Source organism: Girardinichthys multiradiatus, chromosome 4 (assembly GCF_021462225.1).
Source record: "Girardinichthys multiradiatus isolate DD_20200921_A chromosome 4, DD_fGirMul_XY1, whole genome shotgun sequence".
NCBI classification, from domain to species: domain Eukaryota; kingdom Metazoa; phylum Chordata; class Actinopteri; order Cyprinodontiformes; family Goodeidae; genus Girardinichthys; species Girardinichthys multiradiatus.
The window spans coordinates 48,047,245-48,070,595 of NC_061797.1; the positions used below are offsets into that span (position 1 = coordinate 48,047,245).

The 23,351-nt window shown below is 43.1% G+C and overlaps 1 protein-coding gene and 3 long non-coding RNA genes across 6 annotated transcripts; 2 read left to right on the top strand and 2 right to left on the bottom strand.

Annotated features, from left to right (window-relative positions):
* Positions 1-3,942: 3,942 nt before the first annotated feature.
* On the bottom strand, positions 3,943-23,318 carry hsd11b2 (hydroxysteroid (11-beta) dehydrogenase 2). The gene is made up of 5 exons (XM_047362291.1): positions 22,919-23,318; positions 10,589-10,801; positions 8,360-8,545; positions 5,858-5,995; positions 3,943-4,944 (listed from the first exon to the last, which is right to left on the bottom strand). Exons 1-5 carry the CDS (start codon positions 23,196-23,198, stop codon positions 4,541-4,543), a joined length of 1,221 nt encoding a protein of 406 aa, XP_047218247.1. The 5' UTR covers positions 23,199-23,318; the 3' UTR covers positions 3,943-4,540.
* Positions 4,957-10,201, top strand: LOC124866493. Of its 3 annotated transcripts, XR_007037840.1 has the most exons (4): positions 4,957-5,097; positions 5,251-5,410; positions 5,795-6,007; positions 8,922-9,295. It is a non-coding gene; the product is annotated as an uncharacterized LOC124866493 (long non-coding RNA). The 3 variants fall into 3 exon arrangements; XR_007037841.1 differs by lacking the exon at positions 8,922-9,295 and adding an exon at positions 9,302-10,201 and having other exon boundaries at positions 4,957-5,410; XR_007037839.1 differs by having other exon boundaries at positions 4,957-5,410.
* Positions 13,173-15,108, bottom strand: LOC124866494. Its single transcript, XR_007037842.1, has 3 exons — positions 15,028-15,108; positions 14,789-14,889; positions 13,173-14,639 (listed from the first exon to the last, which is right to left on the bottom strand). It is a non-coding gene; the product is annotated as an uncharacterized LOC124866494 (long non-coding RNA).
* On the top strand, positions 20,637-23,086 carry LOC124866495. Its single transcript, XR_007037843.1, has 2 exons — positions 20,637-21,141; positions 22,877-23,086. It is a non-coding gene; the product is annotated as an uncharacterized LOC124866495 (long non-coding RNA).
* Positions 23,319-23,351: the final 33 nt, after the last annotated feature.

Genomic DNA, 23,351 nt, shown 5'->3' on the forward strand with positions numbered 1-23,351 from the left:
TTTATTACGAGAACTGATTTGAATCACTAGACTGATGAACAATATGCTGCAGTTCTGTCTGTTTGCTAAAGATCTGCTGGTGGAAAGGAAAGCATTCAGTAGATCTGAGTAAAAAGGAGAATAGAAGGTGTCCTTGGTGATGTGTGCAACAGTTAGTCTGACTTCATGACTGAGGTCTGCAATGTGCTGAGATTTAGATGTTGCAGTTCCTAAAATGGACAGATGTCAGGAAGTAAGGTGAGATCAGTCCAGCTGGATCTTAACCAGGATCGCAGTGGTTCAGATTGGATGCCTTAAAATGAAGTCCAGCAGGACTCAGTCAGGACAGCCTTTGTCCTGCTGCCGAGCTGGACTCAAACTTCCAGCTGCTGCTGGTTGTTTGGACGGATTCACTGAGGACATGACAGTGACCGCAGAGAGGCCTCCCAGTCCTGAAGACGGTCACTGAGTTCACTGGGAAATGTTTGTGTTAAGGATTGCGAGATATAGGACCCCAGAATGCAGACGAGCAGGCAGCGTGATGGTAAAAGTGAAAAAGGTTTAATAACAAAAACTCACTCACAGCAGGAGGCAGGAACAAAACAACAAACGGGCAGGCGAGACTGGCATGGCATGCTCAAAAAACAAGACATGATCTGAGAAATGTTTCCGTGATAATTGACAGAACAGGTGTGTTTTTATGGAGTGTGACCAGGTGAAACAAGAAGACAGATTAATAGGTGCAGGTGATCTGAATTAACAGAACAAAACGTGGCTGGAGCAAAACAGAGACTCTTGAACACAAACTAACAGAAACTAGAAAAAACATGAAGCAAAAGCATAACCAGATCCGAAAACCAAACTTGACAAAACATGAATAAGACGACAAAACTAAAGCATGACCAGGAAAATAAACTGAAACATGATTCAAAACTTGAACTGTGAAAAACATAAGGAAAAACCCGAAACCAAAAACCAAACAACCCCAAATCATAACAGTTTGCACCTCATGGTAACTTCACAGCCTGAACATAAATTCAGCTTTTATTGCAGCAGCAGAAACTCTCAGTGAAAAGTTTGGTAAACTCTACACTTTAATTTAAAAACATTTATTCAACATGGAAAAATAATCTCATGTTAACAAAAAGTTCCGTTTTTAACAAAATCAACACAATTATTGGCACCTCTGTCAATCTTGTAAAATAAATCTACGCCCAGAGCCAGCCAAACCTTTTTTGGTATCAAAGACGAGATTGCGGTTTATGTGAAAACATTAAGGCCGCCTCTTATACTGTTTTTGAAAACTTCTTTTAGCATCTTTCACTCTGCTTCAAGGATGACCTTGCTTAGACAGGAAGGCCTGGACATGGTGGTTCTCGTGAAAGTCCTCCACTTGCACAAAATGTTTTTGAGCTTCCCTGACTCTGTTACAAGATCAGAAGAGTCATCTTTTATGTATCTGGGCCCGTAATCCCAGAGATCATCAGAGTCCTCTCAGGGAGCTCCTAACTTCACCTAAACATTCCTGCCAAAGGGTCTCAGCTTCAGACTGATTCACTTTGCTGCTGAGAGCAACTCTGAGCGAGGAGATGACAGAGATTCCTATCTTAGTGAGAAGGTATGGTTGACCCTATTGGTAGATGTGACGCTGTCTTCTATGAGCTGTGAATGGTTGTTAACAGAAACAAGACAAAACCAACAAATGCGCTCTATTAATCAATGGAGAGAAGTTAAGTGATCATAGACCTTAGACTGGATTAAGGAGGAGTGGTGACGGCAGATTGTAAAATACGCTGTAAGCACACAGTTGTTGTCTGCTTATTTCTGGATATAACTTCTACCAAATATAAAACAAATGCACAGCCTGAAACCCAATATGAGGCATTTTTCTAAACAATGAGAACTACTGTTCTAGTCATGGCTCCCTGGACTCGGCTGGGCTCAGTCCGACGAAGCTACAGGAAATCCCCTCCATCTGGACCCAACACCTGCAGAGAGGGCCGTCGAGATGGAGGCCTAGTGTGCTGACTGCTTATTGCTGAGTGACAGTTTATTTCTTTTCTTTTATGAAACAAGTTCAAGACATTATGCCGAATTAACAGAAACACATGTTTTTTTTTCTGAGCAAAGTCCTTCACAGTCTTTTCTTCCTTAAAACAATCTATTTAAAACTGAGTTGCAATCAGATCTTCAGGATTCTTCGTCACAAAAAACAACAGCCATTGTCTGAAAAGTCAACTTTATTGCTATTAGAGGATAAACAAAGTGAACACATTATATTTTTGTTACAATTTTTCTTTTTTGTATAAAATTCACAGTTTAAATGATAAAAGAAAATATGCCATAAATAGTTGGATTAAAAAACAAAATTAAAAGGGACGGTTCCCCAGATGCTTCTTCAGAGACTTAGCATTCACTGAGCATGTGCAGACACACACACACACACACACACACACACACACACGCTCACCGGACTGGTACCAGACAGGTACTGGACTGGCTCTGTGAATATTCAGCAATAAATCCGCTACTAATTGGGACAGATTGAAACATTTCAACATGAGGCTCAGAGAGGAGAGGAACCATCTGACTGATCCAGAGTTGGGATGTTTAAGGCATCCTTCCTCTGATAAAACATCTGGTTGTGAGTCAAAAGTAAAATCTCGAGCACATGTCTGATTAAATAAACACATACATTTCTCATTAAATATGTGCCTTAGTTTGATTGTGTAGATCTGTTACTGTTACAGCAGATTTAACAGAAGATTTTACCATGTTGGAAAGTTTAGGCAGAAAAATTGAGGCTTGGTATAATGAATGTCCTGGGTTGGGTGGGGGCTCTTATTTTGAAACGATTCCATGTTATGATGCAGAGACACCTGCAGGAGTGTGAGGAGGTGAAACAGAGAAGATGATGGATGGGGTTGGTTCAGCAGCAGCTTGTTTGGCTGGGAGCGCTCCTTTTAGTAGTCCAGACAGACCAACCAGGTGGAGTCTAAGAACCTGAAGAAGTGAGTGTGAATCTAAGTAGTGAGGCCCTGGCTGTTTATATCCTGTTGTATTTATCTGACTGAATGATTGATGTGAGCGCCCCCTTTGGTCCACATGTGACATAATGCTGCTGCTGTGATGGACTTTCAGCTCTTTGAATGATAAAGGCACATGAAGTCAGTGTGTAGATGGAGCACACCTGAGCCAGTATTCCCAAAGATCATCAGAGTCCTCTCAGAGAGCTCCTAACTGAGAGCGAGAGTGAGGAGGAGACGACAGAAATCCTATCTTAGTGAGGAGGTGTGGTTGACCCTGTTGTTAGTTCTGGCTGACCCTGTTGCTAGGTGTGACACTGTCTTCTAAGAGCTGTGATTGGTTGTTTCAAAAGACAAAAAATAACACAAATGTGCTCCTATTAATCAATAGAGAGAAATTAACCGATGATAGAATTTGGACTGGAATGAAGAAATGTGTAAATCATGATGAGAAAACTTAAATAATTGTCAAACAGCATCAGAATGTTTGAAACTTATTTACAGGCTCATCATTATTCTGATCTGCTTATTATTATGTTTACTCACCATGCTGGTTTTTTCCTACTTCATCTATTTGATATTAATGTGGATACTCAGCTGTCAGCCTTTTACTGTGATTGTTTTCTTCTACAAAGATGTTTGATTTGGCAAAACAACCAAAACAAAACTGAGAAAAAGGTGAAGAAAAGTGAACTGAACAGAGGAGCAGAGCCTGCTGGTGGCGGAGAAGAGAGGTGTGTTAAAGGTAGATTTGGTCCTGGGATCACGGTGGGAACCAACAGACATTCCCAGCAGATCAATGCGTTGTTCCCTCTGCTTTCAGCACCAGCCTGGAATGTGAGCAGCTCTGGTTCTTGCTGCGATCAGAAGCTAGAGAGGAGATAGCAGCACCAGAGAACTTCTCCACAGACTTGGGAGCGCTGGAGATGACCATTTAGGCTGAGGCTGCTGACATCATCGTGAACAATACAGCAAATACTGATTCACCTCATTTACATCTTCCTGCTATTTAAATAGTGCTTAGATTATTGTACTGTATCTTGTCTAGAGTGTGTATGTATGTAGATGTGGATCCCTGCACCATGGAGCCGGTGGCGTTTTATTTATTCACTGTTGTTCATTGGAGGAGAATATCTCTCCTTTCTCTCTGTCTTTTCTCCATCTTCTCTGCTTCAGACACTCTTAGGCTGACTAAAAGTCCTCCTCACAACTCTTGATATCTCACGTTAGGAGCTCTCTGAAGGCCTCAGATGCTTCGTGAATAACTTTTATCTTACTGAGGGAAAATTATAAGAAAAATCGGAGAATTGGAGAAATTCTCCGATTTTTCTTAGAAATACGTCACTAGGAGCTACTTTTAGTCATAGGGTTCTTTGTGAAAACGGGCCCAGATGCTGTTTTCCCTCTAACAGGCCCCGCCCCCTGACCTCCAGGTAAGTATTCCTCTTGTGTGGGTGGAGTCAAACAGATACAGAACAAACAGAAATGGGCTGGCTCTATGAGTGTGTTCCTGGAGTGGTCCTGTACTAGCAGGTTTACAGCTGCTGCAGCTTCTCCTCGTTGTTGTTGTTATGGAGGTCACGGTTCACCTCCTGACCCGACTGCTCCCTCAGTGCACGCGGCATCAGCGTCTTCTTCAGGAATATCTTCTGGAGGAAGCGGTTCCTGATGCTGAGTGGGCAGTAGTTATTGACGAAGTACATGAGGAAGAGGCCGGGGCCGGCATAGTAGCGCGCCTGCGGCTCCGGTGAAAACAGGGCCTGGACGATGGCGTCAAGGACTGGGCTGAAGTCTGGATTGGCATTCTTACCAAAACTCCGGAACAGGTTTATGGTCTCATTCATGTAGTCCTCGCCGTACTCCTCAACCAGCGCTGGAGACATACTCTCCAGGAGCTGCTTGTGCTTCTGCTCCCAATAGTTGTTGTTGCTGGAGGGAGCTGTGGAGGAGAGAACAGCGTTACCACAGCATTCAGGTTATTCCATTGGAAAACATGCAACACATTTAGCTTCCCTTCTTCCCTGCAGGTCAGCTCTGATTCCAGCTTGGGCTCAGTTTGGGCCTGGACTTGTTTAAGGAGCTCAAACAGAAGGTCTGTGTTCTCCTCTTTTTCTTCCTTCATAACTGAGCTCTGCTTATGGTCAATAATTAGGTCACACATTTAAATATTAAGCTTTAATCATTTATTTTAATAAGTGGGAAACCTTATTGAACCAGCTTTTTATTTATCATCTTTTATTCCCAGCTTTGAGGAACCCTTCAGTGGTCGTGAATACTTTTGTCTCAGCGTCCGACTGATCTGGACTCTGCTTCCTGTTCTGAGATGTTTCGTTTAGTGATCTGAGCAGCTGCAGAACACTGTGAGCTTCCACGTGTTTCAGGAGGATTTTGCAGTTTTTACAGAGGTGCGTCCAGATGTGTTTCTCATTGTCGGATCGTTGTGTTCAACATGAAGCAGAGACAGATGATTAGGAATGGAGCCAGGCAACTTACTGAGATCAACTCCTTCTCATAAATGTGGAAAGTTTTGATCCAAATGGTTGCCTTGATATTTAACTTTCTTTCTTATTTATTTTAAATATCTATATTTCTTTAAAATGTGGGTGCACTTTCTATTTGTTTCCCATCACACATTTATTTAATGCATCACATGTTTGTTGTAATTTTGATTGTAGTCAGAAACTGAAACGAGATAAGCAGCTGGTGGATGTAGATCTGCATGATGGCTAGCAGGCGGAGCTTCCTCTCATTGATTGATTGATTTAATCTGCTCTTTTCTTTCTCCACAGCTGGACTCATCAGACACTCAGACCTGCTGGAGGAGGTGAAGCAGGCTAGAGGGTGGGGCTTACCTGTCCTATATGAGGACGGCAGGATGATGCTCACTTTGACCCCCCAGGGTTGCAGCTCGTGCCTCAGGCTCTCAGTGAAGAGATTCAAAGCCGCTTTGGATGAACCGTACGCTGCCAGGCATGGAAACGGCTGGTCACCTGGAAGACAAGGTTGGAGCATTATTCTAACATCACACACAGACTGACCAATCAATGGCTGCTCTGCAAGCATATCAACCCCCTCTGTTCCCCAATGAATCAATGGAGGGTTATATTCCCATGGGTTTATGTCACAAAACACACAGTTTGCTCAATTTGTTTTCCTGGATGGAAAATGTCTGGCCTGACGCTTCATCCACTGAAGGATGAAGGTCTGTGATTGATTTGTTTTGGCTCACAGGCAGTTTGAGTTGGAGCAGCTCAGTCTGTTTGCTTTGGCAGGTGAATGATTCTGGAGCGGTTTAGAGTCCTGCAAAAGTATTTACACCACACGAACTCTTTCACTTTCTCTCACATTACAGCCAAAACCTTATGTGGGTTTTATCAGGATCTGATGTGATGAAGCAACACAAAATAGGAAAAGAAAGAGGACGAAAATGAGAAAATTTTCACAAATATCTATAAAATGTGGCGAGCGTTGTATTCAGTCCACTTTACTCTGGTACCCCTAAATAAAATCCAGTTCAGCCTTCCAGGATAGGTCCAGCTATGTTTAATCTAGGTCATCAGCAGCTGTTCTGTTTCTGGCCTGAGAGGTTCTTTAGAGAACATCAGAGAACAAACAGCATCATGGAGACCAAGGAACAAAGCAGACAGGTCAGGGAGAAAGTTTAAATCCAAGACGTGGACGTCCACCTAAACTAACAAGCTGGGCAAGGAGAGCATTAATCAGAGAAGCAGCCAAGAGGACCATGGTAACTTTGGAGGAGCTGCAGAGATCAGGTGGCATACTCTATGCACAGAACAACTATTAGTGGCGTGTTGCTTATACAGGGGTTGGACAATGAAACTGAAACACCTGGTTTTAGACCACAATAATTTATTAATATGGTGTAGGGCCTCCTTTTGCGGCCAATACAGCATCAATTCGTCTTGGGAATGACATATACAAGTCCTGCACAGTGGTCAGAGGGATTTTAAGCCATTCTTCTTGCAGGATAGTGGCCAGGTCACTACGTGATACTGGTGGAGGAAAACGTTTCCTGACTCGCTCCTCCAAAACACCCCAAAGTGGCTCAATAATATTTAGATGTGGTGACTGTGCAGGCCATGGGAGATGTTCAACTTCACTTTCATGTTCATCAAACCAATCTTTCACCAGTCTTGCTGTGTGTATTGGTGCATTGTCATCCTGATACACGGCACCGCCTTCAGGATACAATGTTTGAACCATTGGATGCACATGGTCCTCAAGAATGGTTCGGTAGTCCTTGGCAGTGACGTGCCCATCTAGCACAAGTATTGGGCCAAGGGAATGCCATGATATGGCAGCCCAAACCATCACTGATCCACCCCCATGCTTCACTCTGGGCATGCAACAGTCTGGATGGTACGCTTCTTTGGGGCTTCTCCACACCGTAACTCTCCCGGATGTGGGGAAAACAGTAAAGGTGGACTCATCAGAGAACAATACACGTTTCACATTGTTCACAGCCCAAGATCTGTGCTCCTTGCACCATTGAAACCGACGTTTGGCATTGGCATGAGTGACCAAAGGTTTGGCTATAGCAGCCCAGCCGTGTATATTGACCCTGTGGAGCTCCTGACGGACAGTTCTGGTGGAAACAGGAGAGTTGAGGTGCAAATTTAATTCTGCCGTGATTTGGGCCGCCGTGGTTTTATGTTTTTGGATACAATCCGGGTTAGCACCCGAACATCCCTTTCAGACAGCTTCCTCTTGCATCCACAGTTAGTCCTGTTGGATGTGGTTCGTCCTTCTTGGTGGTATGCTGACATTACCCTGGATACCGTGGCTCTTGATACATCACAAAGACTTGCTGTCTTGGTCACAGATGCGCCAGCAAGACGTGGACCCAACAATTTGTCCTCTTTTGAACTCTGGTATGTCACCCATAATGTTGTGTGCATTTCAATATTTTGAGCAAAACTGTGCTCTTACCCTGCTAATTGAACCTTCACACTCTGCCCTTACTGGTGCAATGTGCAATCAATGAAGACTGGCTACCAGGCTGGTCCAATTTAGCCATGAAACCTCCCACACTAAAATGACAGGTGTTTCAGTTTCATTGTCCAACCCCTGTATATGACCTTCATGGAAGAGAGTTAAGAAGAAGTCAGGTTTACAGTTTGTCACAAGCCATGTAGGAGAGACAGAAAATATGTGGCAAAACTGATGTTCACAGATGTCCTCCATCCAAATTGACTGAGCTTAAGATGTTTTACAAAGAAGAATGCACAAGACCTTCAACTGGACCTGGAGCCAGAGGTGGTTCAGTAAAGTTCTGATTGTATTAAAACAAACTGCTAAAAAACATGTACAGTGTGTGTGTGTGTGTTACACACCGGCCGGGCTGGAGATGTTGACGATGCGTCCTTTGCTCTGTCGCAGCAGCGGCAGGAAGCTCTGGGTGATGCTCACCGTACCAAAGAAGTTCACCTCCATGCAGCCTCTGAAGTTGGACATCAGTGACAGCTCTGCGTCTCCTAAATTCACACACACTCCAGCATTGTTGACCAAACCCCACAGACCTACACACACACACACACACACACACACACATATGGGTCATTAAGGGAGGGCTGATGCCTGCCTTGTCTAACTCCTGAAACAGTTCTGGTTTGACTTTTAACTTTCTGACTGTGGAGAAAACCTGTTAATGTTTGATGTTGGTAGTAAAATGGACAATCCCTGAACGCACACTGAGGTGAGAATCTCAATCTTCATTAAGTTCAGTAAGCAGCTGTGCAGGAACCTGGAGCTGATGTCCTAATCTCACAATGTTGCTGTAGTTGTGGAGACTTTCCACTGTGGGAGCAGTCTTAGTGACGGACCTCTGCTCCACATTCATGCTCCACATGTGGAAACCTGCTGAAGGTCTCAGAGGGTTTATGATTTTTTTTGCAGGACATAAAGAGATTATTCGCTTCCTGAAGTGAGGTCAGTCCAACCTCAGATGAGCAGCAGCTTGTCAAGAAGACACTGTAAAGCAGAGTTCATGTTCACCTCCATAACTGCAAGGTCCACAACAAACCCAGATCATGAGCCCAGGATGAAGCTGGTATCAAATTAGTACACAACCCAGAATAAAAACCACAATAAAACTAGAATGAAATGGTCATAAATCTAGAAGAAAACGTGGAAAAACCCAGCATAATAATAATAATAAATGTTAATATGTCCAGATGTGTTGTGTTCACCAAGACCGAGGAAGCCTAAAGCCTCTGCTGCTCTTCATCATTCGGTTGTTCATCAGCTGAGCTTTCTGTGGGACTTTATCCCAACAGGTGAGAGTCTTTGTGTGAATCCCAGCGGGGAAAGAACGTCACGGGGACGTTTGAGGACAAACCGCCGTCACCAGCCTCAACAAACACTGAATACTTCTCAAGCTGAAAGATTAAACAAATCTGCACATTGTTCCATAAACGTTTTCTCACTCAGGAGGTCTCCGACTTTTCCTGACAACTTGGCCCAGACCTCAAACCGCCGTGTTAAACTTTAATGACTCATGTGATGAAGACTTTGTCCCCAGAAGTGAGGAGAGTCACCACAGAGTGATTTATGTCCCCACAACATGAGAACAAATAAAAGCCCTCAGAGAGAGATGTTTGTGATCCTTCCCTTCATGTCTTACACACACACACACACACACACACACACACACTGCTAGTGTATCCCTAAATGACTGCGAACTGCAGCCAACTCTTTGAGCTCTAATTATGAAGCCTGTGGGAGCAGCAGCTCTGAGCCAATCACCAAACCCCTTGAGAGTCCGACTCCTCTACTTCCCGTCCCAGTGGGCAGCCCTGACTCAGGACTGGTCCCAGAACAGTTATCTGGTCTTTTCTGCGTTTCCTAGAAGACTGCTGCACAAACATTCCTGCTTGTCATCTTCTGTCACATGCTGGACTGGAAGGACAAGCTGAGCAGAACTACCAGAACTAACAGGGGAATTCAAAACTTTACTGAGACTAGTGAGACTGCAGAGCATCATTCAAACACACTCAGAACCAATCTGACTAAGAAACATTAAACAGGTCCAAACCAAAGTTCCTCTGAAACCTTCAGTGCTTAACTTACCGGCCTGCTGGCCACAACAAACACACCTGAGACATGCAGCAGATGTTCAGAGAAGGTCTGCTTGAAGGCAGGAGATAACATTTTCTGTCTTAAACAGTTTTCATGTTCCAGACCTGAGAAAAAGCCAGGGAATCTGGAATGCATCTGCATTTGTTGTGTAAGGAAACAAAATCTGCTGTTGTTTATCCCTCTGCAGTCAGAATTGTCCCCATCCATCATTCCCTGAAGCTGCTCTTAAATATCTGGACCTCATGACATCCTGCACCTTCCTCTCACAGCTCTGGCCCACTGCTCTCTTTAAACTTTACCCACTTGAATCTCTTTAAAGTTTGTTTCTCTGACACTTTCATCTGCAGCGTTGCTGCTATTAGTGTGCATCCTTCAACTGTGTGATTTTTGATTAGGAAGCTCTTTGTGTTTGTGTACATCTTCCAACTGGGTGTTCTAAACCTACTGGTGAAAACAAAATGTGAAAGAGTCTCCATCCAGCCCACCTCTGAGACCCAGCTTGGCCTTGGTGTCCAGCAGCGCCTGCTGCACCTGCTGCGGCTTCGTGATGTCCACCTGCAGGAGAGTGAGGCGGGATGAGCAGCTTTTCTGCAGCTCTCTGGCTCCTTCTCCTGTCAGATCCAAAACGGTGGCAAAAACATCAATACCCAAAGAGTCCAGGCGCTTTGCCGCAGCATTCCCAAAGCCGGTGTCGCAGCCTGCAGGGACACAGAGGAAACACTGGGATTAAATCATAGTTTAATCCAGGTAGTTTTTGATCATTACGTTATAATGCTTTGTTTTGACAAATTTGTTACACAAACAGTCTGTTTTCCATAGACCTGTCCTCGCTGTCTCCAGCTGTTAGTTGGGGGGTGGACACTCACACCTGGACTGGTCTTTAGTTAGTTCATCACATACAAACACAACCATGCATGGAAACAACCACAACTGAGGCCATTTAGGACCATAACTTCTAACATACATGTCCTGGGACAACAGGAGGAAGCCGGAAAGAAGTCACCCATGCACAAGGAGAACTTGCAGACTGCACCAATTCAGCATCTAAACTCAGGACCTCCTTGCTGTGAGGCAACAGTGGAAACAACTGCACCATTGTGCAACCGGCAAAACCAACTAATGCAAATGAAATAAAAACAAATATGTATTTAGTATGGCTGTGGAGGTGTAAAAATATAATTTATTTGCCATTTTTATGTCTTACTTCCCTAAACTTCACTGGAATTAGTCCTAATAAAAGTTTATACAGACAAACGAAACTGGTGACCAGTTCTTCTTTATTTCTTGAACATATTTTGGTTTTTTGTGGATTGAATTTTTCTTGGACTCATCAAAGAAATGCAAAGGTCAAAATTCAAATGTTTGCAAATCTGAGTTATTCTCTGTTTGTGTTACACTGTTTAAAGAGAAAATACCATCTGCTGAGAACTGGATCATTTTGCTGCATTGTCAGATTAAGAGAATGATGGGCCACTGATGTCATAGAAGGCAGAATTTGTGGTCCAGCGAGTTCTGCACGATTTTGGTACAATTAATTTTTATAATCCCATGAAGGATCACATTGTCACTGTTTGAAATTCAGACTCTAGACATCATGACTTTGGAACATTAAAACAGAACCCTCAGATGCAGAGATTAATGAGCAGAACTCATCAGTACCTCCTCAGGTTAGAAGCTGGACCTCTCTGTTAATCAAATATTATGATCAAGTAATACCTTCTCTTTAACAATTTTACTGCATCTGTCACAAAGTGTGATTTTTTTGGAGTAGGACCCTGGTGCAGACAGGACTGTGGAAGCAGCACGATGAGTTTAATAGGATAAAATACAAAACAAACTTAAGCGCAGCAGGAGGGGATCGAGACATGGAGGATATAAGCACAAAGCATGAACTAATCCAACTAACTGACATCAATTAACAGAGAAATTAATATAATCAATGAGACTTTAAAAAACAAAGAACTCAGAAGTGATTAAAACACAAATGAAAACTGAAACCCAAACATCTCAGGGCCTACTGTCTTTGTGGCTAAAGAAGTGTTATTTGAAGCACAGTGAGTAGAGCAGCACACTGAGAACGCTGGAAGTACTCGGTTGGAAACCCACACACTGCCACTCTGGGTCCCTGAGCATGACCCTTAACCCCAAAATGCTACCTGGGTGCTGCACAGAGGCCCACTACTCCCCATGGGATGGGTTAAATGCAGAGGACACATTTCATTGGAATCTATAAGTGCAATGACAAATAAAATAAAGATTATTAATAAAAACAGCTGTAAATTGCTCCCATCTGCTACACTTCATGTATTTATTACTTAGTGAATCTGGTGCAGAAATTAAGCAGCTCTAGAAATGCAGGAAAATGTCATCTAAGGCTGTAGAAGAGTGTCAGAATGTAATAGTTTGCTCAATTCAAAGCAAACTTTATGGAGAATAAGTCAGTGAACAGGAACAGATGATTGTTTTGAACCTACAGCAGCTGGTTTAAAATGCTGACTGCAGAAAATTAGATCCATGTCAACATGCTGGACTTCTATTTCTAGAGTCCTTATTGATCAGAAGACTTAGTGGAAAAAAAATGAAAATTAGATTTGGGTCATTCCCATTGGTTGATGCCAATGGATGATTTTGGTTCTGCTGGGCTGACCCCTGATGAGTAACCTGTGATGAGCAAGTCGCATGAAAACAGTGCTGCAGCTGACACTGAGCTGACATGAGAGCTGAAAACTGAGAGTAAGCAAGTCACCCCTCAGTGGTGTGTGGACCTTTGGTTTCTGGTTTTGACCCATAAAACTCTCCATCATCTCGCTCCCTGTTTTCTGGGTGTTCAGACACGTTTCATCCTGGCGCTCTTGCTCACACACCCACATATGTTCTCCCAGAGGGCCGCTCAGAAACAGCCGTCGTAGGGATCTGTCACGTCCTCCAGGCTCCTACAACCTGATCTGAGGCAAAACTTTCTGTTTGTTCCTTTTGTGCGGCGGGTGTCAAAGCGAGCTCTGCTGGCAAGACCGTTGAGGTGTTGGCACGCTGCTCCTCTTGTGTCCTTGGAAGACATCCAGCATCACGTTCTGAGAAAGGAGCTGCTGAGTGGGAGTGAAATCCATCCCTCAGCTCGGCTCCTCGCTGCAGAAACATCTGATTCTGAACCGACTTCACCTGTCAGGTTATTCTGAGCTACAGCCCGACAGCTGACAACCTCCCTTCCCCACTCCACCAGGCAACCCTTTTAAATGTGTAACTGATCAAAAACAGTTGGTAGAAACAGGCGATCTGATTGGAGCTGATAAAGATGGATGACTGCACAGTGGAGCAATCTTTAGCACTTTTGCCTTCCAGCAACAAGGTCCTGGATTTAAATATAAATTAATATAAATTCAACTTCTGACTTTTCTCAATCTTAGTTGTTCCTTATGTTGAGAAAGCAGCGACAGCTTGTGAATCAACGAAATGGCCCCTCAAATCAGACATCAACTTCAGCATCTGCAGCAACCCCACCGACCACAGGGGGCGGACATGCACGTTAACTGGACATGCAGAGAAGCAACAGAAAACCCAGCGGAACCGACAGAAACTTATTTATTTATTTATTTCTGCATCATTGCACCCCTCCCAGGCTCTGCTGCCCTGGGCAGAAAGCCATATCTCTGCCGGAGAGTCGCTGTTTTTTTACAGCATTTAACACAAACACCTGAATGTAACAAGGTGACACCTGTTTCCCGCTGTGCACCAGTTCACACTCAATAATTAACTAATTATTAACTGATCGAGCGAATACTCCATTCAGATTCATGCTTGACGAGTTGTTTTAGTGTAATTGTTGAAGCTGAGGTGGTTACAGTTTGTGAGACGAGTGAAGTCGGTGAGTTTGCGCATTTAAATAATCTGACTGGAGGAGACCACGGGAGCGGAGTGTCCTACGTTCTTCAGTCCTTCCATCTTTGTCTGCAGGATGAGCTGGGGTGAGGATTCCAGTTTTAGACAAAGGAGGACAGCTGAACATGTAGGAACGTTATCCCACTTTGAGCAGGAAGAAGAGGAGGTGCGCTGTTATGCAACAGGGCCAAGGCTCCAAAGGGCCCCTTGGAGAAGAAACAAACAAACTCTGTCAGATATAGAAACATAAACGAGGTCAGAAACAGTAGAGGCCAGCAGCAACATCTGCAGCTCCACCTCCAGATGGAGATCACATTACTGATCTGAGGTCGTGTATTGTCAGAGTTGCAGGGGGTCCACATGGTCCATGTTCGACAGGAACTTGAGCTGAAATAAGGACACTGGAGGTAAAGGAGAAAGTGAAGATGGTTCTAATGGGTAATGTTTGTTTTATGATCGATTTTTTGGATATTTATTAAATTATACTTTAATCTTCTATTTACGGAAGAGCTGCTATAATTCTGGTTGCTCACAGTGATGAAGCACATCTGAGGGTCCGTTCTGCATGCATCTCACTGCTGGTGGCGCTAACATTTTCTAACCAGCAGAAGAACGAGTTAGAATGTGATTCTCTGTTTTTGACTTATGGATCGAAGACAACTGAAGAAAAATATGAAGGTCTGAATCAGGATTCAAGGAAATAAAATCAAAGATGAAAGTTTTCATGATCTGCAGATGTTCGAGTCTCGTTTTGGGTTTTTCTTCTGATCCTGGTGCTTTAGTTCATTCTTTTAGGTATAGTTTCTTACCTGTTTATAATGCATTTTGTGTTCCGCATCTGGAAGACGTTCCTTTGGTTGATCGTTTCCTGCAGCTCTTGTCAGCTCATTCATGTTTTGGTCCCCATTCCCTGCCACAGTCAGCCCATCAGTCCATGCTCTACATACACCTTTCTGTTTGATTTGTTCATGCCAAGCCAAGCCTGTTCATTCCTGCATCTATTACATCCTGCCTGCTGTGAGTTATTTATTAAACCTTTTCTACTCACCACACTGCCTCTGCCTGCCTGTCTGCATTTGGGTCCATGGGAGGAAGCTTAGTGTCCACTAGAGGCTGACATTGGTTCGGGATTCCCACGGGAATCCCGCGGGACGGGAGACAGCATCAGTAAAGATCACGTGATTGGGACGGTACAGGATAAAACATGAACTGGAGCAGACGGGGAGCGGGAGCTAACCAATAGGAGGGAGAATAAACTAGGATTAATTGTCTTTGGAAATGTAAAACTGAGACTTTGTTATAAACTTTAAGAAAAAAAAACTTGGATCGACATTGTGTAGTTTTTTTCCAAGAAGCCTCAACTATAATGCGAGTGAAACGAACTACACGACCCACAAGCCAACAGTGCTTCTGATCGATGTTTTCCACCTGCGTTTGTTCCCTCTGTCCTGAACTGGACGTGGTAAAATTAGGTTTGTAAGGTAAAGTCAGAAGTCAGGACTTATCTATTAAACTCATAGAGCTGACAGGAAAGTCGCAAATATTACTGAACTTCAGGAGACTTGAATGTAGCGGTTTTAACACGCAGTCTGCTGCTTGTAAAACGTGTTTAGTTGTAATCAAGTTCACCAGTAATTAAGGGACACTTGTAAAACAGATTCTGGATTAAATCAACCCTGCATCTCTTCATTCATCAAACCAAAAGTACCAACATGTGTCAAGTCTCATCTGACCAACAAAATTGCTGCATGTGCTCTAAAGATTTAAGAGATTAGGTACGGAAGCCCGTGAGGAGACATGGGGAAATTTATTTATTTTGCGTTCGGCATTTTGGAACAGCAGCACATTTGACAAACTGCTCATAAAACAAACAGCACTGATATGTCATTGATATGGTTTATTTGTCATATGCAGGTTAACACGCAGTAAACAATGCGATGAAATGCTTAGGATAAGAAGAACCGTTCAAATCACGATACAAATAAAAGCACTAATGGCGTACAAAAAAAAGTACACATCATGCAGCAGTAATAAGGAAATAAAGTGTCACAGATGTGGTTTCGTGCAGTTTTATTGTTCAGTAGTTTGTTTGACAGCTTGTGGATAAAAACTGTCTTTTAGTCTGATTTGAAGATAATTTTATTTAAGGCTGATTTCAAAATAAAACTCAATAAATCTCAAAACGGGTGTAGTGTTTGTTTCATTTTTGCAGTTATCTGGTTTGGAAACTATCCCACAAAGTATTGCGAAATAACGCAAAGACTATTGCGTGAGAACGTAAAAAGAGAAAAAATCCCCCATGTCCCCTCGAGGGCTCCGTATAGAAAGGCTTCATTAAGGGAAGATATTAAATATGTTGTGAAATAGAAAAAAATTGAATGTACCATTAAATGTACAATTTATTTTAATACATCATTAAATATTAAATGTACCACTAATTACGTCATGTCGTCTTTAAAATTATACTTAATTATTCAGTGGCACATTTAATTGCATTATAGTCCATTTCATGATATAATGGTACATTTATTGTTTCTAATGATGTATTAAATAAATAAATGGTACCTTTAATTTAGTGGCACATTTAATGTTACATTTCTTTCATGTTACATTTACTTCACTTATGGGACATTCAAAACATTTATTTATTTAAAGATGATTTTATTGTTTTAATTTTGTCCAGTTTGACCCTCCATTCTTGATGCCTGTATAGGAGATCATGTCAGAATTTAAATCAGGTGTTCTGGAGCAGACACACATCTAAAACTTGCAGGGAAGGGGTCCCTGAGGACCAGGGCTGTGAACCATTGAGCTACAGTTTCTAAATTGTGAAGGTAATACCTTTTTGTCCTTTTGTTCAACAAGTACAGTTCTCTTACTAGGTGCATTTTTCTTTTGTTCCAGCAACTTGAAACATAAAAGTGATGTCATTGTTCAAAGGAAACAATCACTTAATAAATAAGTAAAATACAACTATGTACATTTTGTTTATTCAGCTAAGATAGGCATGGTCTGTTTCCTTGTTTGATATTTTATTATTTCTTCATTATTATTCTTTTTACTTTAACTGGCCTTTACTACAGCTAAAAACAGGGACCTAACTGGTCCTTCAAAGAAAGAAATTGCCAAAAGACTAAATGAAGAAAACAAAAATGGGAGTGGGAGTCAATTTACCAGGAGTGGGACGGGACAGGATTTTTTTCGTTATGCTGGCCTGGGATTGGGATGGGACAAGTCATTTTTCTGTGGGAGCGGGATGGGACAGGAGAGAAAATCCACTCCCGTGTCACCCTCTAGTGTCCATCCCAGGTTTAAAGAGTCAGTAATGATCTCAGGAGGACTACGAAAGGGACTTTTCTCAGTCTGTTCGTGTGAAGCAGGGGGAAATAAAAATGTTCCAGAGGAGATTCCAGGTCTACGTGGCTAAATGCCAGGGTTATGTGAAGGTTAAATAACCCTTCCTAGAGTTGTCCGTTTCACTCTGGTGGTCTAAGAAGTTACTAAGAGAGGCTTAGAAGTTTTTTGATGACCCATAAGATCCAGGTATTGTCAACCATCTGAACAGGGAGAGACAGGAGGACGGATCTCTCTGTGGAAGTGGTATATAGTGGTTAGAGCAGCGTGACGAGAAGGCTGCAAGGACCCGGTTTAAATCCTACACACTGCCACTCTGGTCGCTGAGCAAGACCCTTTGGCATGAAATGCTGGCCAGGTGCTGCACAGCTGCCCACTGATCACTCCGGGATGGGTTAAATGCACTGGACACATTTCATTGAGATCTACAGGTGCAATGACAAATAAAATAAAGATTATTATTAAGCTTATGAAGATGTCTGGTGTGGTTGAAAGCTGTTAGGGTTGACTAAAACAGGCACCCCTAGTTGGACAGGGCTAAAGAGTCTCAGTTGTAACGCATCTTTCTGGCCAGCTTGGCAACATAAAGAAAGATAACTGTGGATATCCAATGATTCGAGGGAAGAGAATGACGGCTGTTCCGGGATTATTTTACTGACTAAATGATAAATGTGTCCAGAGCACGCTGGTAGTTGCTTTTAAATGTTCCTTTTGTTCTTGTTAGACTTAGAGCCACATGTGTGGGGGTTCTGTTGGGCTCAGATGGTCTTCTAGCTGCCATGTCGGAGACTGCAGGAATGAGGAACACGGTGTTCAGCAGTTTGTGGAATGCTACAAGACGTTATCTGTTTTCAGGTTACATAACAGCCAGAAGGTAGAAAGATATGAGACTCATGATTACCCTGTGTCCTAAAACAAGTCCAAAATACTCCATCCCTCTCATTAATTCAGTCTCCAAAAATCATCAGCTGTTGGCATCTGATTGTTTCAGGTTTTTAATGAGGTCAGAGGCGAGACTCTTCCAAGAAAACTTCCATCAAGTTATGATTGATTTTAAAACTGTTTCTTGATCATGAATAATGACGGATCTGCTTCCTTTGAAAATCTTAGGGTTTGATCCAGCGTAAATTCGTTTTTTTTTCATGTTTCCTCCAGGAAGAAGATGTTTCTGTTCAGCATCTGCAACGAGCGACCTACCAGCAGTGGTCCTGGAGAGGATTCTGCTGACTTCAGATCATCCTGAAATGTTTCTGTGGTGAACCCAGACAAGTCTCTGCACAAATATTAGGCAACACTTTCCGTTGTTGTCGGCATTGCTTCAACCCTGAAAGAAAAACTCTAAATAAGCAGAAATCCCCTCAACTAAGCAAACACTTTAGACAGTTTTTCTAAAATCTAATGAGGATAGAAACAAAAATCCCAGAACAAAGTAAACTCTTTGGCACCGATTGACTTGGTATTGACATGAAACTGAACTCTAATGGTGGGAGGTGTAGAAAGAGGGAGGAACACCTGTGTGGGAACAGAAAAACGTGAAATGTCACATGCAAAAATAGAAAGACGGAAAAAAAAAAGAAAGTATGGAAAAATATTTGGAAGTGGTGAACTCAGTGAAAAAATGTCAACATAAATACCAGAAAACCAACATCAATAGACAAAAGTTAAAAAAATAAAAGCAAAGCAAGGAAAGGAAAGGAAAGTACTTGTGTAAGGACTTGCACTAGGTTGCACTAGGTTAGGAGACATAAAGGACTAGTGTAACGCTGTTTGATAAAAGACTTTGGAGAAGGACTTGAATAAAGCAGTGGGGTAGGGAACTCTAGTGAAGGACTTGGATGAAGGAATTGGTTTAAAGAACTCAGGTAAAAACTATGAGGAGGGAATGATTCAGGTCAAGGACCAGGAAAAAACAGGCTGTGGCGAGGACTCGGGTCTGATGCTAGACATCAGATTTGCTGCTCCAAGTCTTCTGAGTCATTGTCAGTGGCTTGAATGGTTTATCTGATAAAGGGCTTGATGAGATGGTTTCATATGAACAGTGCTGAATCAGAGCGGTGCTACTACTCTGAATAACTCTGGCTGCACAGCTCTTATTTACAGAGGCACATATTTGTGTAACCTAGATCTGTTTCCTCCTGATCAAAGCACAAAGCTTCCTGTAAGTGGGAGGGGATCTGGACTTTTGCTTTGATCACAGTCTAAAGATGTTTCCTCAAGAGCTCGCTGAGTCATGACGGCTGCTCAAACATTTAATCGAAGGGACAAAGCAAATGAAGCAGAAAGTTAGGCAGCAAACACCAGCTGTGGCTTCATAGCGGACATGTCAGAGCAAAGCTGCAGCTGTTTTATCCCAAGGTCCAGTTTTAAACTTAACAAAATCTGACGCTATGAAATGAAGTATCTGCTTGAAAAACTGGGTCATCCTTATTAGTTTAGTTTGCAAACCTCCATAAAACGTAAAGAACTCTAATGTTCGAGACATTTCTAACGATTGGAAACACTACAGAGCATTAGGTTCAGAAGTTTATCATCGGGTCTCAGCACCTGGTCCGCTCCATTCCCACAAAGTATCCTGGAAGAGTACAACTGTTGCACAACCAAGAAAATAAAGTCAAGATGGTTTTTCCAACCAAACCGTAGTCAACACTCATCAAGCTTGATGATAATTACTGCAGGCATGAGCTGAGACTAAGATGCTGGAACTGGAAGCTCGGCTTCAGAAGCTTCTAGAACCTCTTTGAGCAGCCTGTAGAACCTTCTTCAGTAGCAGAACTCTGAGAAGCTTCTCTATCCTTGTTGTGAAGGAACTTTGGCCCACTCTTCCTTCCAGCATTAGTTCAGATTATTGAGGGTTCTACTCAGGTCTCTGAAGGTCACACCAGACTGAGGTCTGAATGTTGACTGGACTGTTTTTCAGCTAGTCTGTTGTAGCGCCGCTGCTGTATTTGCATCATGGTTCTGTTGATGACCCAGTTCAGACCAGGCTTCAGCTGTCGGACAGACGAACTCAAGTTGGACTGTAGAATACTTTGGTATACAGAGGAGGTGATGATCCAGATGCAGCTTGGATTGTGTTAACACCCAGCTGGTTGCTCCTGCTGTTATGAAGATGTTCACACTGAGGACCATTAGTTCATTAATGCATCTGATCAGCAGCTTCTGCATTTTCACACACCTTTCCATTTAATGTCGTGTTTCTTGATTGATTTGATTGATGAAGTTGGGTCGTGTTTCATGTACAGAGCCTAATGGAGTCATCTCCTCGACTGAGAGCCGGTGACCTTTTAATCACGTCATCTTGTTATCCTCCATGACAGAGGAGATTTCCTGTCAGAAGCAGTTTATCTGGGTGGACGTCAGGTGTATTATTTGAAAACTGCTGCTTGGTGACATTGACGTCATGGATTTGAAGACAGCTGCACCTCCAGAAGCAGCAGAGAGGAGCCTCTTAGCTGGTTAAAGGTTGCAGTCACAGGTTGCGTCTTTTTGTTCTCTACAGCTAGATCATTTCAATATATTTCTCTCTGACGAGAGAACAATTTTTGCTCCACTTTTACGTCAATAGAGGCAGACTTTATTACATTGATATTGCTGGTGCTAGCAGCAGGTGATCTAAAAGTCTCCATGGCAACAGTTTTTTTTTACCTTTCAAAGAGCTGAGAAGCCGTTTGGTAAAGTTTCTGCCCTCAGTGTTTCTACACAGATCCCAGCAGAGAGTCATTAGGGCCTCACGTTAATCCCCAGATCTGATTATCTCGTTAACTACAACAGAGCCAGCTGGCCGCCGTGAGGCCATGCAGAGGCAGAGGTCAGTGCACACACACACACACACACACACACTCACAACCACACACACACACAACCACACACACACACACTCACACACCAACAAAAAAACACACACACAACCACACACACACACACACACACACACTCACAACCACACACACACACAACCACACACATACACACACACACACACACTCACAACCACACACACACAACCACACACACACACTCACAACCACACACACACACAACCACACACATACACACACACACACACACTCACAACCACACACACACACAACCACACACACAACCACACACACACACACTCACAACCACACACACAACCACACACACACACTCACAACCACACACACACACAACCACACACACACACAACCACACACACACACACACACACACACACACAACCACACACACAACCACACACACACACACTCACAACCACACACACACACAACCACACACACACACACTCACAACCACACACACACACACTCACACACACAAAACAACAAAAAAACACACACACACACTCAAAACCACACACACACACACTCACAACCACACACACACACACAACCACACACACACTCAAAACCACACACCAACAAAAAAACACACGCACACACTCACACACACACACATACACACACACACACACACACACACTCACAACCACACACACACACACATTCACAACCTCACACACACACAAACTCACAACCACACACACACACCAACAAAAAAACACACACACACACTCACAACCACACACACACACACCAACAAAAAAAACACACACACACACGCTCACAACCACACACACACACAAACTCACAACCACACACACACACCAACAAAACAAAACACACACACACTCACAACCACACACACACACACCAACAAAAAAACACACAAACTCACAACCACACACACACACACACCAACAAAAAAAAAACACACACACACACTCACAACCACACACACACACACAAACATACACACTCAAAACCCTAACTATTACCAGTACGTACCGGACCCTAAGCCTAACAACAACTCCATTCACACCTTAGTCCTAAAATAACTACCTAGCAAAATGTCAAGGTGGAGGTCCATGAAAATGTCTCCAATTTACAACAAACGGTCCTCATTTTGATGGTGAAATACAAAGAATGGGCCTCACTCAACCAGACAAACAGGAGCACACACACACTCACTCACACACACACAAACACACGCACGCACACACACACATGCATGTGTCAATTGTCCACAGTTCACTGAGTTGTGGATGGTTCAGATCACCACTCTGATCTGAGCAGCAGGCCCGGTACTTTGATCGTTCACACTCCAACAAAAGATTAGGAAAACATGCAAACACACATTAAAACACAAGTGAAGATCCTGGTCAGGTTAGAAAACTTTTCTGCATGAATTCAAACTGATGAACGTGTGATCTGATATAAGAAGTGAAAACAGTTTCTTGTTTTATATGTAACCTGAAAGAAATTTGCAGATTTCTGACTAAAGTGTCTCTAAATCAAAGTTTTTCATAAACTTTTATTTTAGCTTTTTGTTGCTTTCTGCTTCCTTTAGATTAACTAAAATATTTCTGCAGATAAATCAGTGTGAAGGACCTTTCAAACCTCCAGTATGGAACTGCTGACTAATGGCTGATTATCCTCAAACTAACTGCATGCATTCTGCTCTAAATTCATCTCCACATCTAGGTGTCCAGCAGACCTCAGAAAGAAGGTGGAACTTCTTTTTACCTGTAATGAAGACAGCTTTGCCCTGCATAGGAAGGGTGGGTGGTGGGCCGGCCCTGGACCTCAAGTAGATGTAACAGATAAGAGCGAGCAGCACCAACAGCAGCATGGCCGGCAGACAGAACGCCCACAGTCGCTCCACCAGCACCGTGGCCCCCAGCCAGGCCACCAGAGTGGGGCCAGTGCTCAGGTGGGATGCCAGGATCTTCTTGATGCCCCCGCCCACTAACGCGGTCACCACAGCCAGGTAGATCCAGAAGGAAAGGTCATAGTCGTCCATCATCCTTCTTAAAACTTCTCACACACACAAAGAAAAGTGTTGGTGCTTCAGTCAAAGCGAATGTCTCTCTGCTGCTCTCTCTCACTGCTGAACACACTCTGAGTGTCTGCAGAAGAGTGCAGCCCGCCGGCTCCACCAGAGAATATATAGAGAGGG

What these genes read in the sequence shown, in the direction of transcription:
- hsd11b2 (XM_047362291.1), bottom strand. Translation starts at nt 23,198, where the DNA reads ATGATGGACGACTATGACCTTTCCTTCTGGATCTACCTGGCTGTGGTG. An exon ending in GGCCAAGCTGGGTCTCAGAG is followed by an intron (nt 8,546 to 10,588) that starts GTGGGCTGGATG and finishes GTGTGTGTGTAG; the next exon opens with GTCTGTGGGGTTTGGTCAAC. An exon ending in GCCGTCCTCATATAGGACAG is followed by an intron (nt 4,945 to 5,857) that starts GTAAGCCCCACC and finishes TCTCCTCCACAG; the next exon opens with CTCCCTCCAGCAACAACAAC.